General features: G+C 42.8%; 1 protein-coding gene across 22 annotated transcripts in view; it reads left to right on the forward strand.

Annotated features, from left to right (window-relative positions):
• DLG1 (discs large MAGUK scaffold protein 1) overlaps positions 1-17,546 on the forward strand; it is a 322,080-nt gene extending 304,534 nt beyond the window's left edge. For all 22 annotated transcript variants that reach the window (XM_073578713.1, XM_073578705.1, XM_073578707.1 and 19 more), the window contains one exon: positions 15,917-17,546. In XM_073578713.1, coding sequence (XP_073434814.1) covers positions 15,917-16,023 — 107 coding nt within the window. In that variant the 3' untranslated portion in view covers positions 16,024-17,546. The remainder of the gene's footprint in view (positions 1-15,916) is intronic.
• Positions 17,547-17,782: the final 236 nt, after the last annotated feature.

Raw genomic sequence — 17,782 nt, forward strand, 5'->3', positions numbered from 1 at the left:
TTCCTGTTCTTCCTTCCAGATCTGTTGATGTTGCTGCCTTAGGCATTCTTTCAACATCTCATCTTTTGGTGCCATTTTTCTGTTGTATTCCTGGATAATCCTTTTTTCATCTGTGATGGTGGCTTGGATGCTTATCAAGCCTCAACCACCCTCCTTTCTGTTGGTATACAATCTTTGGGTACTAGCATTAGGGTGGAGACCTCCATGCATTGTGAGGAGCTTTTGTGTCTTGACATCTGCAGCTTCCATCTCTTCTTTAGGCCAGCACATAATTCCAGCAGGGTATCTAAGGACATCCTGATGTCTTTGCTGTAGGTCAGGTGGATCAGTGAATTGATGTCTCGTTCGTTTTTCGCATACAACTTGATGTCATCCATGTAGAGGAGGTGGCTGATGGTGCTTCCACTCTTGAATTTGTATCCATAGCCAGACTCTGTAATTATCTGACTGAGGTCGTTCAAGCCTATGCAGAACAGCAATGGGGACAGTGGTATATGCCGCATTTGATGGTCACTTGTGCTAGTTGTATTGAGTTGACTTCCAATGTTGTTCTCCATAACCCTATTGAGTTTCTGACGAAGGCTGTTAATTTCCTGTTTTTATAGAGAGCCAAGCATTCACAGATCCATGTGTGTGGCATTGAGTTAGTCATAGGCTTTCCTGTAGTCAATCCAGGCTGTGCTGAGATTGGTCTGTCTGGATCTTGAGTCTTGAGCGATTGCTCTTTCTACTTGGAGCTGGTGCTTAGAGCCTCTGGTGTTGTTCCCAATGCCTTTCTGAGCTGGATACATGTGGTTCTGTAGCTTGGTGGAGTTTCCATGTTGTTGTTGTATGGCAGGTTATTGGGTGGTAGTTGGATGGAATTGTTTCTTTGTGAGGATCCTTCATGATCAGCACTGTTCTTCCTTGTGTTAGCCAAGCTGGGTGGTGGCCTGCTTCTAACAGTTGGTTCATCTGCTTTGCCATGCATTCATGTACTGCTGTTAATTTCTTTAGCCAGTAGGTGTAGATCATGTCTGGGCCAGGTGCTGTCCAGCTCTTCATGTTCTTAACCCGCTGTTGGATGTCTGGTTCTTGCTCTAGGTGGTTGCTGTGTTTCATTCTCAGATCTTGCAGCCCCATTGCACTAATGTTGTGTTTTTTTTCCTTCAGCCATATGTTCCCCTCTAGTATTATTCAGTCTCTGTTATTGGTGGAGTTGCAGCCTTTGTGCTATTACTCTGTAGTTGGGAGAACACCTTGGATGGTTCTCTGGAGAACAGGACATTTATCATCTTAGCTTCAGCTTCTCTAGTGTATCTCCCTAGTCTTGCAGCAAGTGCTGTGATCGTTTGTTTAGCAGTCTCTAGGGCTTCAGTTGGGGGTCAAGCCTTTGTATTTGTCCAGCTTGGTCCTATTCTTGATATTTACACCTTTCTGTATTTCTGTTAGTTGGATGACTTCCCGTCGTGTCACCTTGATCTTTGTCTCCAGTCTTTTCCACGGGGACACGTACTTCTGTTGTTCTTGCTGGTTGTATAGCCAAGCATTTCCATGATTGCTGAAGCAGTAGCATAGATCAGTTCAATAGTTTGAACTAGTTATTGATGCAAGGGCTCTATTGGCATTTTCTAGCGTACTGTCTGGTGGTGTTTCTTTGCTGAGCCTTGGCAGTCAATCTCTGGTATTGATGGTATTTAGTTTATCTAAGATCTTCTTTTTCAGATCAGCTGCAGTGCTCTCTAATTGAAGGATTGGATCAGGATCTTCAGGGGGTTGCACATGTTGTTCATGTGGGGTGGATCTGCAGTACAGTTGATCCATTTCAAGTTGTGATAGCTTTCTCTTTATGATATTGGAACGTTGGGTGGACTAGTTGTTTCTCAGTCAGTGGACATGCAGGTCTTGAATCCATGTAGAGTTTCCTCATACAATTCATATATCCCCTCTCATTTGGTCTGCTGTTATAGTAGCATTTCATCAGATCCAGGTTTTCTTGCCTTGTTCATGAATGGTTTGTTCCAGTAGCCCATTTTTTTCAAGATTGTCCTGATTTCACAACATCTGACCTTGTTACTCCAGGCGACGTCCGAGCCGGCATGTTCGTGACACACTCATGTTTATTGAGGTGGCCACTATAGTGTTAGTAGTCTTGCCCAAGGACCACTATTGGTATATTATCTCCAACATGGCAGAGCTAGGATTTGAACCCCCAAAGTCTCCCATGTCGGTGGTTGTGCACTTTTAACAGCTACCTAAGGAAGTATTAGGGCAGCACGGTGGCTCAGTGGATAGCACTGCAGCCTTGTAGGGCTGGAGTCCTAGGTTCGAATCCCACCAAGGACAACATCTGCAAGGAGTTTGTATGTTCTCCCTGTATTTGCGTGGGTTTCCTCCGGGTACTCCGGTTTCCTCCCATATTCCAAAAAAAAACCATACTGATAGGGAATTTAGATTGTGAGCCCCATTGGGGACAGTGTTGATAATGTGTGCAAACTGGAAAGCGCTGCGGAATATGTTAGCGCTATATAAAAATAAAGATTATTATTATTATTATAGTGTTGGGAACCTTGGTATATAATTTACCTTCAATTTATTTTCCACAGCGCAGAGCTGGGATTTGAGCCTCTGGCTCCCTGTCCTGCACTTTCTCTACAGCGGTGAGCCTCTGATAGGCGTAATGACTTAAGTTTGATATAAACTTAAGTCATTACGCCTATCAGAGGCCCACCGCTGTAGAGAAAGTGCGCAGTGGTTTCAACTGGAGGTGCGTCCGAGGAAAAGCAATGGGTCCTGACTTTGTGCCCTGCATATAAAGCGCTGCGGAATATGTTAGCACTACAGTGCCTACAAGTAGTATTCAACCCCCTGCAGATTTAGCAGGTTTGATAAGATGCAAATAAGTTAGAGCCTTCAAACTTCACACAAGAGCAGGATTTATTAACAGATGCATAAATCTTACAAACCAAAAAGTTATGTTGCTCAGTTAAATTTTAATAAATTTTAAACATAAAAGTGTGGGTCAATTATTATTCAACCCCTAGGTTTAATATTTTGTGGAATAACCCTTGTTTGCAATTACAGCTAATAATCGTCTTTTATAAGACCTGATCAGGCCAGCACAGGTCTCTGGAGTTATCTTGGCCCACTCCTCCATGCAGATCTTCTCCAAGTTATCTAAGTTCTTTGGGTGTCTCATGTGGACTTTAATCTTGAGCTCCTTCCACAAGTTTTCAATTGGGTTAAGGTCAGGAGACTGACTAGGCCACTCCAACACCTTGATTTTTTCCCTCTTGAACCAGGCCTTGGTTTTCTTGGCTGTGTGCTTTGGGTCGTTGTCTTGTTGGAAGATGAAATGACGACCCATCTTAAGATCCTTGATGGAGGAGCAGAGGTTCTTGGCCAAAATCTCCAGGTAGGCCGTGCTATCCATCTTCCCATGGATGCGGACCAGATGGCCAGGTCCCTTGGCTGAGAAACAGCCCCACAGCATGATGCTGCCACCACCATGCTTGACTGTAGGGATGGTATTTTTGGGGTCGTATGAAGTGCCATCCAGTCTCCAAACGTCACGTGTGTGGTTGGCACCAAAGATCTCGATCTTGGTCTCATCAGACCAGATAACCTTGAACCAGTCTGTCTCAGAGTCCTCCAAGTGATCATGAGCAAACTGTAGACGAGCCTTGACATGACGCTTTGAAAGTAAAGGTACCTTACGGGCTCGTCTGGAACGGAGACCATTGCGGTGGAGTACGTTACTTATGGTATTGACTGAAACCAATGTCCCCACTGCCATGAGATCTTTCCGGAGCTCCTTCCTTGTTGTCCTTGGGTTAGCCTTGACTCTTCGGACAAGCCTGGCCTCGGCACGGGAGGAAACTTTCAAAGGCTGTCCAGGCCGTGGAAGGCTAACAGTAGTTCCATAAGCCTTCCACTTCCGGATGATGCTCCCAACAGTGGAGACAGGTAGGCCCAACTCCTTGGAAAGGGTTTTGTACCCCTTGCCAACCTTGTGACCCTCCACGATCTTGTCTCTGATGGCCTTGGAATGCTCCTTTGTCTTTCCCATGTTGACCATGTATGAGTGCTGTTCACAAGTTTGGGGAGGGTCTTAAATAGTCAGAAAAGGCTGGAAAAAGAGATAATTAATCCAAACATGTGAAGCTCATTGTTCTTTGTGCCTGAAATACTTCTTAATACTTTAGGGGAACCAAACAGAATTCTGGTGGTTTGAGGGGTTGAATAATAAATGACCCTCTGAATAAACTTTTCACAATTTAAAAAAAAATTAAACAAAGAAATAACATTCTTTTTTGCTGCAGTGCATTTCACACTTCCAGGCTGATCTACAGTCCAAGTGTCACAATGCCAAGTTAATTCCGAATGTGTAAACCTGCTAAATCTGCAGGGGGTTGAATACTACTTGTAGGCACTGTATATAAAAATAAAGATTATTATTATTATTATTATTATTATTATTATTATTTTTATAGTTAGGAACCTTGGTATATAATTTACCTTCAATTTATTTTCCACAGCGCAGAGCCGGGATTTGAGCCTGTGGCTCCCTGTCCCGCACTTTCTCTACAGCGGTGAGCCTCTGATAGGCGTAATGACTTAAGTTTGATATATCAAACTTAAGTCATTACGCCTATCAGAGGCCCACCGCTGTAGAGAAAGTGCAGGACAGGGAGCCACTGCCTCTCTACTCCACAATGGTTTCAACTGGAGGTGCGTCCGAGGAAAAGCAATGGGTCCTGACATTGTGCCCTGCATATATTACACCATACACACAACAGAAATACATTTATTACACCGTACCCGTGCCCTCATGTATAATACACCTTATACATGAGATAGAGGTATATAATTTCAGTGCTGCTCATTGTTATTGGCACCCATGAAGTTTAAGTACATAATGTTGACTATCTCCTGAAAATAACGAATCAAGTGAAAGTTGTTTGTATAGAGCACTCGTGTTAACGCCTTCTTAACCGGAGGTATTTTCGTTCTTGCGTTTTCGCTTTTTTGCTCCCCTTCTTCCCAGAGCCATAACTTTTTTTTTTTTTTTTTTTTTTTTTTTTTTATCAAAATGGCCATGTGAGGGCATTTTTTTTTTTGCGGGACAAGTTGTACTTTTGAACGACTCGATTGGTTTTGACATATCATGTACTGGAAAACTGGAAAAAAAATTCCAAGTGCTGTGAAATTCAAAAAAAAAAAAAAAAAAATCCAAACTTTGGTTAGAAAATAAAAGGCGCCATTTTATGAGGCCTGTAGCGTCTATTTTTTTTGCTCGCCGAGCTGACATTTTTATTGTTACCATTTCAGTGTAGATACGATCTTTTGATCGCCCGTTATTACATTTTATTGCAATGTATCGGCAACCAAAAAAAAATAATTTTGGCGGTTTTAATTTTTTCTCATTACGCCATTTAGCGATCGCTTTAATTCTTTTTTTTCTTTTTTTGGGTCGGGCAGTTCTGATTGCGGCAATACCAAATATTAGTCTTTTTTATGTTATTTTGGGGTGAAAGGGAAGTTTGAACTTTTATTTTTCTTTATATTTTTAAAAACTTTTTTTTACTTTTTACATTCTAAAATAGTCTTCATGGGAGACTAGAAACTGCAGTTGTCTAATCTCCTCTGCTACACACAGATGATCAAGATCGCCTGTGTGTACAAGAAATGCTCACTTGCTATGAGCACCGATCCCCGGGCGGCGCTCATAGCAATCCGGCAATGACAACCAAAAAGATCTGCTTTAGACCTCTGGTTGTTATGCCGACCCATCGGTGATCCACAATCATGTGACTTGATTTCCACCAGCTGACATTTGCCGGGAAAGATTGATGTGGGCTCCGGCGTTGAGCCCACATCAAGGGAGGGATTCCGACGTGGGCGTATTATTATACCCTACGTTAGAGAGAGGTTAAATGCAAATAATTTAAAACAAACAATTGCAGGGAAAAATAGAAAACCTAAGGCTTGCTGTAACACTGGTATTGGCACCCTTTACATTAAATTAGTATGGAAACATTAATGTCATTAATTGGCGATGCCCATGTGACATGAATTAGCCAATGACTGTTGACTTCAGTGTTTTAAAAAGCCACATTAGGCTCTGTTCCTTAGTCACAATGGTGAAGACAAAGGAGCTGTCTGAGGACATCAGAACTGCTATTAGCAAAGACAAGCCTTCCAAAGGGTATAAGCCCATCTCCATAGACCTTGCTATCCCAGTTTCAACAGGGCGCAATGTTAAGAAGTTTGCCAAGCATGTAAACATCAAGAACCTTCCTGGACAAGGGGGAAAGAGGAACATTGACAACAGATGTCTTCAAAGGTTGTTGCAAATGGTGGTAGAAATACCACATCAAACATCCAAAGACCTGAAGACCAACCTGGAACAGACATAAAAAGGAACGACTGATCTTTGCCAAAGAGTACGTTGACAAAACACAAATCCGGTAAAGTGTGCTGTGGACAGATGAAACCAAAATAAAGCTTTTTAGCCATGCACATGAACAGATTTTTCACAGATGGTGCAATGAAGCTTAGAAGTAAAAGAACACCCTAACAACAGTTAAGCATGGTGGAGGATCCATAATATTGTGGGTTTCTTTGCTGATTCTGGTACTCAAGTCCTTAACCGTATCACAGGAATCCTGAAATCAGAGAATTAAGCAAGAGATTTTAGAGTGTAATGTCCTACCCAGTGAAAGAACTTGATTTGAGTAGAAGACCCAAGGGTCCTCCAGCAAGTCATTGACTCAAAGCACACATCCAAAAGTACACAGGAATGGTTGAAAAGAAAAAATGGTCTGTTTTAAAATGACCAGCAATGAATCATGACCTCAATGCCATTAAAGATCTTTGGAGTGAGCTGAAATCTGCCATTGGGGAAAAAGAGCCCTGCAAACATTCAAGAGCTTGAACAAACTGCAATGGAAGAGTGGGAGAAAATACCAGCTGAGAAGTGCAAGAAGCTTATTGTTGGCTACACAAAACTTTCGGAGGCTGTCATCAGTGCCAAAGGGTGTGCAACTAAGTATTAAATAGGGGAGTCTTTGTTGTTGCACATGCTGTTTATTCTATTTCCTCCCTGAAATTGCAACATATAGGTTGAAAAACAAGTTTTTATTGTATTAATTTGGACCACTAATTAAAAAATCCTGAGGATATAACTATGGTACATTTCTTCTGAAGATATTGTACAGTCTACGGAATGAAAGGAAGGGGTGCTAATAATCGTGAGCAGAACAATACTAGATTATTGGGTGCTCAGGCCTCCCCAACAATACATCCATTCTCTCTCACCCATGACAGCACCACGGAGAGAGGGGATCCGCCCTTCAGGGACAGGAACCTACAGATAAAAAGGGCATTACCTCTCCTCTGCCTTCAGTTGGGTTCCTGTCCCTGATGGGTGACCCACAGGACGGTACCTACCTGTTCGTCGTAATCCGGATCCAGGGCCGGCCTGGAGGCCCCTGCCACGGGGAGGTGCGGTGCCCGAAGCCGCCACTGCTGGGGCCGATGCGGGCTGCCAGGTGAGCGGGCGGGAGAGACATCGGAGCCACCGCTCCGGAGCGGAGGTCAGGGCTCGCAGGGACCCGGCAAACATGCGGGCGGCGCCTTGGTACAGAGCTGTACCAAGATGGCGGCTGCCCCGGAAATAGAAACCGGCTTCCGAGAACCGGCGCATGCACAGAAGCGCTCTCCCCGGCGAACGCTGTGCAGGATGGGAGCGGTGACGTCACTCGCCGGGAAATATAAAATGGAGGAGCCAGAAACACTCCTGGCTGGAAGCGATCCTGAACAATGGGGGATAGCGACCAGCAACAGGAGCAGCAAGCAAGGCAGCAGCTTAAGCAGTAGCACCACCATCATCGCCAAAAGGAACGAGACAGGAATGGCCGTTCCAGCAGTCACTCCACGCAGCGTAGCACGTCAGCTGCAAGGAGCAAGTCGCCACCAGGAGATCAGCCTGTACAGGATCTGACTCCATCTCCTGAATCGGTACCTGCAGCCGCATACTTCTGGGTGAGTGATCTTCATGAATGTTCACCTTTGTAATAGAATTCCTTTCCCTTACTAGGGAAAGAAGGGGAAAAAGAACAGAGAATGCCCCACTTGTACTAGACCCCTACCTATATCTTGTGAGAAAAAACTGCGAGTCTTGTACAAAAGAAGTCCTCTGTCAGGAAACTCCGTATTTCGCCTGTGACCTAAGAGCTGCAATTAAATCGGAGGTTCAGAGTGCCCTTACATCCCTTAAGCATAGGGACAAATCAAAAAAGAAAGACACAATAGTGACTTCCCAGTCGGACTCTTCGACATCGGGAGAAATCGCGTCTAAAACCTCAGAATTCGGTTCCTCACACGAGGAAACAGAGGGGCATCACTGCTTTCCCCTAGAAGAGGTAGGCAAGCTAGTGAAAGCGGTAAGGTCTACCATGGGGGTGTTGGACCCTAGGCCCAATAAAACAGTCCAGGACATAATGTTCGGGGGACTAGGTCAGAAAAAGCGGAGAGTGTTCCCGCTGAATGAAAATGTTCAGGGCCTAATCAAAAAAGAATGGGATAAACCGGACAGGAAAAACACCACTGTCCCTTCCCTTAAAAGAAAATATCCCTTTGAGGAAAAGGCAACTACATCTTGGGATAAAGCCCCGAAGCTTGACGTAGCCATCGCAAAGGCCTCAAAGAAATTTGCGCTTCCCTTTGAGGACATGGGCACCCTCAGGGATCCCCTAGATAAAAAGGCAGATACCTTTCTTAAAGGGGCATGGGGATCAGCTGGAGGTAACCTCAGGCCAGCCATAGCGGCAACATGTACCTCAAGAGCCCTACTGGTTTGGGTTGACCAACTGGAAAAGCAACTAAGGGAAGGGACGCCAAGGGATAAAATCCTAGACTCTATCCCAGTAATAAGGGGAGTGGCTGCCTTCTTAGCGGACTCATCGGCCGATTCAGTCCGGTTATCCTCCAAGGCAGCAGCACTCTCAAATGCAGCCCGTAGAACACTATAGCTTAGAAGTTGGCCAGGGGACCTACAGACCAAAATGAAACTGTGCTCAATCCCCTGTGAAGGGAAATTCCTTTTTGGGGAGACGTTAGACCACATCCTACAGAAAGCGGAGGACAAGAAGAAAGGGTTCCCAAATTTGGGGCCTGCAGCATTTAAAAGGCCCTTTCGCAATAGAAAGTTTTGTCAAAGGAGACCACCGAGGGAACAAAAGTGGGATGGGATGAGAAGAGATAGAGGGTTCCTCTTAGGTAACTCGTCCCGAGACAAAAAGCCCTCCAAGTGACAGTTTGCCCAGGGTGGGGGGAAGGTTAACCCTTTTCCTGCCAGCCTGGAATAGAATCTCAAACAACCCATGGGTAGTAAACCTAATCCAGGAGGGCCTAAGAATATACTTTTTAGGGTGATGGACACTACAGGGCCTGGGCTGGCTCCTAAATCTGAAAAAATCAAGATTGGAGCCCATCAGAGTGCAGGAATTCTTGGGTCTAACACTGGACTCACACATTCAAGAGTGCCGCATCCCAGACCGCAAGAAGGAGAAAATCGCTCAAATTGTAACAAGAGCAATCCAAAATCCGTCCATGACATTAAGGAAAGCTGTGTCACTGCTGAGTTCTCTCTCCTCCTGCCTGCCAGCAGCCCAATGGGCTCAGTTACACACGAGAGATCTCCAGTGGGATGTACTAGCCAACCAGTCAGCAGTAGGGGGACACCGAGAGGGTCGTATTACCCTAAATTCAAAAACTACTCATTCCCTAGCCTGGTGGAGAAGCCAAGACAACCTTTCCAAAGGGATCCCCTGGGTAACAAAAATAACACATAGTTACCACGGACGCCAGTCCCACAGGATGGGGAGCACACATTAACAACGAGGTGGCTCAGGGTGCGTGGGGAGGTCAAGAATTAGAAGCCTCCTCAAACCAGAAAGAGCTCTTAGCAGTGGGCTACGCATTAACACACTTCCTACCCCTGCTCCAAGGTCATCATGTCCGCATATTTTTGGACAATCGAGTCACAGTAGTCTATATATATATCATCAGGGGGGAACCAGGTCCCGAGCCCTAATGGACACATCCTCCAGAGTCCTCAAACTAGCAGAGGCAAACCTGCTATCTCTGGCAGCGCTACACATCCGAGGCACGGAGAATCAAAGAGCAGACTTTCTGAGCCGCACCCAATTACGGCAAGGGGAATGGGTCCTAAAATGGTCCGTTTTTCGGCAGATTGTAAAAATGTGGGGGGCCCCGGACATAGATCTGTTCGCCGACTTCAGAAACAAAAAAGTGAAAACTTTCTGCTCCCTAGACCCCAGGGGGAATCCTCTAGCTCTGGACACCTTCATGCTCCCATGGACACAGAGCCTAACGTATGCCTTTCCCCCGATCATGCTTATTCCGGCAGTCCTAAGAAAAGTCAGGGAGGACGGGGCAAGGATGATATTAATAGCCCCCTTCTGGCCCAAAAGAACTTGGTTCTCCTGGCTAACCTACCGGATCTCCCGGACCTGCTATCGCAGGGCCCAATGTTACACCCTCAGGCAGGGAACCTCCATTTATAACTGCAAGGAATTTTAGAGGGCGCTGATGAGAGACAGAGGATTTTCAGAGAACCGGATAACTATGTTACAAAAAAGTAGAAAACCGGTTACAATGAGAGCTTATGGGAGAACGTGGAAAAAATTCTTATCCACTTCCAGCGTAAAGGTTCAGGACAGGGGTCACATTGATAAGATCCTAGAATTTCTACAAAGGGGCCTAGAACAGGGTCTAGCGGTCAACACATTAAAGGTTCAAGTAGCGGCTTTGGGCGCCCTTTATAACCATGATGTGGCAGGTTATCCTTGGGTGACAAGATTTATTAAGGCTGTAACCAGATCTAGGCCAATAGCTAGTCAAAGATTACCGTCATGGGACCTGAATCTTGTACAGTCCACATTAACAGGCCCTCCGTTCGAACCTATTTACTCGGCATCCCTAAGAATCCTGTCGTTAAAAACAGTGCTTCTGGTGGCACTAACATCAGCTTGCAGGGTGAGCGATATTCAAGCTCTATCAGCAGGGCCACCTTTTACAAAAATTCTAGAGGAGTCATTTTAAAACCTGACCCGGCCTATCTACCAAAAGTGTCATCACATTTTCATAGGTCCCAAGAGGTAGTCCTTCTGCCTAAATCCTAAAAATAAGGGAGAAGGAAAATTCCACACCTTAGATGTGAAGAGCAAGGCTGTGGAGTCGGAGCTCATTTTGGTGGAGTCGGTATAAAATGGTCCGACTCCTAAAATATATAATAAATTGGGTACAGTAGTTCAATGCAGAATGTGCTGAATATTTTTTCATAGGAATTTGGGAAAGTTATGAAATGTCCTGTAAATGGCTGTTCGATTCCTGATCTAAGGCTACATTCACAGTGTTTTTGCTGCGTTTTTTGAGGATACGTTTTTCAGCTGCAAAAGCAAATCAGCTTTTTAAAAAAACCGCATCACCTGAAAGGTTTTTGAACTCATAATGTTTTCAATAGCAAAAGCAGATAATGTTTTCAATAGCAAAAGCAGATTAGAAATCTGCTCTATCTATCCATTTATCCATATCTGTCTATCCATATCTTATCTGAACCAAAAAGAATGAAAGCCGGGTAGCACACAGACTAACACTCCTTTTTTTTTTTTTTTTTTTTTTAGCACCAGTCAGGTACACCTCATAGCTGCCCAAAAAGACGCCCAGGACAGGCATTGCTCGTCTTCAGTAACACATCAACATCAATTGATAGTTGGAATAAATAGACTGCATTCACCACATCTTAAGGTGCAGGCTTTATTTTCAAGTGTAGGGGTGTGCAGTGTAAGGTTCTGCAGCAGCTGAGGTGTGCAGTATGAGATTCTGCGTAACAGTATGAGGTTCTGCCCCCCCCCTAGTTTTGATCCTGGTTAAAACCGTTTCTTATAGAAATGGCGAATCCTCAGGTAACCCTAAATGAAGGTCAATGGACACAGGTGGCTGAATTGAAGGGATTGCTTAATCACCTATTTACCGTGACTAAAAAATTACAAGCTGAGGATTTAACTCCTGGCATTTTCATAGGGGAGTGGAAAAACTTGCTATTTTGCCTGTCCCAAAGAGGAGATTTAATCGAAGATGGCATTTTTGCTTCAATGAAACGGAGAGAGACACAGCTATTGGAAAATAAAATTTTTCTGGCAGCTGTTTGTGGACCCAAGTCATCGTATATTGCTTGATGATCAACAGCTTACTAAAGGAAAAGAAGCTCTGACTGAGGTAGCAGTTAGAATGAGTGGCCTACAGGAGGACTGCCAGACGCAAGAGGACTTGGGTCCTGACAGTGCTACTGCTGCCATATCTTCATCCTCATCAGATGAGGAGTTTGACTTTGACAAGTATTTGGATGATATGGAGCAGGCAAAGCGTTGCTGCAAGGAAAAAGATTTCAGTCCGTCTACTGTAGCAAGCAGATTGACCATATTTCAGCAAAATGTTTCACTTGCTCTCAAAGAAAAATTCAACCGTTCATCAAAACTGACTGTGCATGAGGCAATTCCTTTATACTTGGAAATTGATAGATATGTTGCCCATGTGGTTACGGCTTTGCCTCCAACCCAAGTTAATGTAGAGAGCTTGCTCTCTGGCCTTAAAATTATTAGGTCAGATTTTAGGTAATCTATGAAGGAGGATCTGATGGAGGCAATTCTATTTCTTAGATCAAATTCATAGACTGCACAAATGTTATTTAGTATGTTTTTGTTGAAAACTGTTTTTTGCCACTTACATAGTTTATTACATAATGTGATATATATATATATATACTGTATATATGTAATCGATATTACATAGTGTATTACATATTTACAATTTATTAGTTTTATGTGTTCTAAAGTTGTATTCCAATAAATATATATTATGTTCTATCTAAATGTCTTGATTATTGTATCATAAAAATGATTAAATGTCTGATGTTCACATTGTACTACAATAAATTTTTCACTTAAATATAAGCAATATATGTTGGAGTCGGAAGGGAAATTGAGAAGTCGGAGTCGCAGGTTTGGCTTACCGACTCCACAGCCCTGGTGAAGAGGTGCCTAGTACAGTATCTAGAGGCCACCAAAAATATAGGAAGGAATGCTCTCTGTGTGTTTCCAGGGACCTCGGAAGGGGCTCAAAGCATCTAAGAGTACCCTAGCAAGGTGGATAAGGGATGCGATTGCCCTGGCATATTCATTCAGTGGAAATACCATCCCGGAAGGGTTGAGAGCCCATTCCACAAGAGCGATGGAGACCTCATGGGCTGAAAGATCTGGGGTATCGATAGAACAAATCTGCAAGGCGGCCACCTGGTCATCACCTTCAACCTTTTTCCAGACACTATCGATTAGATCTAGGCTCTATGTCTGACCTGACCTTTGGGAGAAGGGTCCTTCAGGCGGTGGTCCCTCCCTAAGCTACCAATCTCTGTAATTCTCTCCGTGGTGCTGTCATGGGTGAGAGAGAATAGCTTAGTTACTCACTGATAACGGTGTTTCTCGGAACCCATGACAGCACCCGCTTATTCCCCTCCCCTTCACGAGTGTGGTGAACGCGTTTTACTGTTTGTAGTGTGTTTCCGTTTAAGCACGGTGCTTCTGATAAATAAGCAATACTATAATTTTGTGCATATACAGTATTTCTGTTGTTTAACCTGGAGACCATCTGATGCTCTGTAACCAACTGAAGGCGGAGGAGAGGTACTGCCCTTTTTATCTGTAGGTTCCTGTCCCTGAAGGGCGGATCCCCTCTCTCCGTGGTGCTGTCATGGTTTCCGAGAAACACCATTATCGGTGAGTAACTAAGCTATTACTTGCCAAAAAATCCATGTAAGCAAAAAAGGCAGGCAGCACTCCATTAGTATTTCAAGTTATAGTAAATTATATTCAAACCCACACAGTGTGGAGGAGGACACTTCTCCGGTTATATTATATACGGATGTGTGTGTATGCATACAGTGTGTGCGCGCATGTATACATACTCGCATCTTTAATATAGTGAGTCCTGTTATTGGCCTCCCTTTAGATGGCCAATAACAGGATTCACCTCACCATATTAATCAGAAGCCTCTTCTAGTACACATACTCTCATTGGTGCTGGTTACACCAGGTAAATATCCTGAGAGAATGGGGAAAAAACAGCTGGAAGTCATTGTAACATGTATGTAACAGCAGTGTCTACACTATACCGCGTAGAAAAATTTGTTCTGCTTTGCTTGATCTAATAGAAAGCAAATATTAAAGGGGTTATCCAACTACTGAAGTAAAATAGTGGAACAGCCTCTTTAAGCACAACTACCTGAATTGCTTGATGTAGTTTAAATCTGTGGAGAAAGTAATTTCGAGCACTGAAAACTAAGAACTTATTTATTGCTTTAAGTTTCACTGCTGTCATCTGGTTCTTATGACAGCATCTTGTGCCTGTGACTGGTGTCTGATCAGAGATTAAAAAATTATGTGAATGGTAACGTATATCCACATCAGTATATATAGTGTCAGTATTGCATATACTATGGGTCTCATGAATAAGAAAATAAATGGATAAAAAAATAGGAGAGTGCTACCTGTATATTCCGTTTGTCCTGACGGGATACTGTATGCCTGCAGCTGATTAACGGCTGCTGTTTGGCTGCAGTTGTCATGTGACCTAACGATGTCAATTGATGACCGGGCATATTCGTCACTGGAAGGGCGACGGTCTGAGAGGTAAATAGGTTTGTTTGTTTTTGTTTTTCTTTACTATATGCATTTAATCAGGGAATGTCTATTATTGGACAACTTCCTTTTAATGTTTGATCAAGAAAATGCCATTTTTAAATACAATCTGTTGTGAGGTTAATTTTGTCCCATCTGAGAACAGCATAATATATGGACAGAGACTGCGATTCCAATGATGTGTCACTTACTGGGCTTCTTGCTGAAGTTTTAATACCACACTGTTTAATCTGCTGCAGCTCTGCTAGTACTTAGTCTCAATCATAATCTCCTGCTATGAAGTCCTTGATATGCATGAGCTCCAGCTATCTTCTTTGCCGACCAGTAAAGAGAATCTGTCACCCTTTTTTTGGCCTTTCAGCTGCCAGCATAGACATCGGGGGCTTATCTACAGCATTCTGTAATGCTGTAGATAAGCCTCTGATGTAACCTGAAAGAGAAGAAAAACACGTTATATTATACTCACCGAGGTGGGCTGTCCGGTCTGATGGGTGTCGCCGTCCTGTCCGGCGCCTCCCTTCATGCGATGACGTCCTCTTCTCCCGTCCTGTAATGGCTCCGGCGCAGGCGCACTGCTCTGCCCTGTTGATGGCAGAGTCCTGCAGTGCGCAGGCGTCGGGAGAGGTCTGGCGCCTGCGCACTGCAGAATTCTGCTCTGCCATCATCAGGGCAGAGCAATGCGCCGGAGCCATTTCAGGACAGGAGAAGAGGACGTCATCGTATGAAAATGGGAGGAGCCGGATCGAACCACAACACCCATCGGACTGGACCGCCCCCTCGGTGAGTATAATTTAACGTGTTTTTCTTCTCTTTCAGGTTACATCGGAGGCTTATCTACAGCATTACAGAATGCTGTAGATAAGCCCCCGATGTCTATGCCAGCAGCTGATAGGGCAAAAAAAGGGTGACAGATTCCCTTTAAATTAACAGCTTTCTCCCAATGCAGTCTCAGTAGAAAGCAGTATAAATAGTGCATTATCAAGTTAGAACGAACTCCCCGTTGAGAGGACTAGCAGAGCTGCATCAAGAAGCCCAGTGATTGACGCATCCCTGGAATTTGGATCTCTGTCACCATGTTTTGCTGCCTTCAGACTAATGTGACTAATTTGCGTTTATCAACTGCTTTAATTTTTTTTTTTTTTTTTTTGTTTTAGCGATTGTTCAAGGAGACACACTAGAGGAAATTTACAATTATGTGAAACAGATCATAGAAGAACAGTCCAGCACTTTTATCTGGGTACCTGCAAAAGAGAAATTATGAGACATGAAATGAACTCCATCAGCGTCCCCATCACTGCCCGTACATATACATAATACCTTCTCCCAACCGAACAGGCTCCATTTCTTTTGGCACTGTTCGCGCCACTTATTTGCTGCCGTTCCTTCCACCTTTTACATTGTCATATTTTAACTCATTTTAATTAAGTCCCAGTTTTGTTGTTTTGGGTTTTTTTTATTTTAAAGGTGGAACGGCCGGACCAGTTATTAAACGTTAAAACATAAAAACTAAATAAGTGGCAAATTTCCTTAATGTTTAAGGGAAAATGACAAATGCATTTTACGAAAAAAGCTTTATAGACAATTTTCAGATAAAGAAAAATAAAATAAATGAAATAAGTGGTCTTAACTATATTGTGAGCATCTTTGCACAATTTCGCTTTTAATAGCATGGTTTGGCCTATGCATTTCATTCTCTCTATACTGTTTTGACTTGATATGGTTCTCTACATGAGCAGAGGTTTTGATTTTGAAATCTATTGCTGCAGCATTACTATAAATAGTTTTGCAATGGAAGGAATAAACTAAAACCGTACATTGTAATAAAATTTTATTTTTTTAATCCCAGCAGTCTTGCTGGGAATTTTACTTTAACTCCGTTAATCTTGTACCTGTAACACAGTTTAACAGTCTGAATGCATTGTGTTTTTTTTGTTTGTTTTTTTTTTTTTTAAAGATCACCTTAATGAAACAAGAGTAAAACTTCAGGTAATTAACATAGCCTCTTGAAGGTCTGGTCTTGCATATAAACACTACACGAGAACACGTTATCTTTTCATCTCACTTGGAGAATTGGATTCATAGACTTAATGCTGTATGTTTATTCTTAGAGGACAGATTTTTAATATTTTACCCACAATAACTGCCTATTTTGTTATAATAAAATATTAAACTTTCTTTAAAATCTAACTATGGAAGTACTTTTCTTGCACACATGCATATATGAATATAAAATATATATTTTTCTCTTCTCACCTCCAATTTTTTTTTTTTTTGAGAAGTATGAATTATATCGTAACTTCTTTTCGCACGAATTATGAACAAGACTTTGGTGGCTGTGTTAATTGATGCTGGGTTAAGGTTAGCTGCTTTATTAAACCTAGGCGTGTTCTCCTCTATTCTGAAGAGTCCCTGGTGTGTTATTTTTATGTAATGTGCATGTGTTTACCCTGTGTGGAATTTCACCTCTAATGGTCCTGAGTTTTTATGTACATTTACACTATAAGCTGCATGTACCATGTTCATGACAACCTGTGTTTAGATTCACGTCGAGTTCTTCTTTTAAGGTGTGAATCTCAATGAAAGTTATGGTCTTGAACATGTACATTGTTTGGTACTTATTATCCATTGCTAGTTTTTTGGATTTGTTTTTACAAAAAATGTATATGCTTCTGAAAGCCTCATTATACACTTACTAAATGATTCTAGTTGGTAATGAACAGGCAGCATTATTCATTCCATTTGTCAGAAAGAGGAGAACAGCTAATAAAATTTTATTGAACAATGTTACATGTGTGAAATGTGTCATAATTTAATAAATTCTTTTAAAGTTTTTTTTTGCTTCCATTACCTACAAATGGTCTCAGAAGTGGAACAGTTGACCGATAAAGACTGGCTGCTATCAGTGCTTGCTTGATCTTTTGTCTGGACTAATTGTTATAGTTACTGACTTCATTATGCATTACAGTAAGGCGTATAGACCAATGTAGAAAATACTCCGATTATTGTTTTGGTTTCATCAG

The sequence above is a fragment of the Dendrobates tinctorius genome, unplaced genomic scaffold (assembly GCF_039654945.1).
Source record: "Dendrobates tinctorius isolate UK_male_01 unplaced genomic scaffold, ASM3965494v1 ptg000060l, whole genome shotgun sequence".
NCBI lineage: Eukaryota > Metazoa > Chordata > Amphibia > Anura > Dendrobatidae > Dendrobates > Dendrobates tinctorius.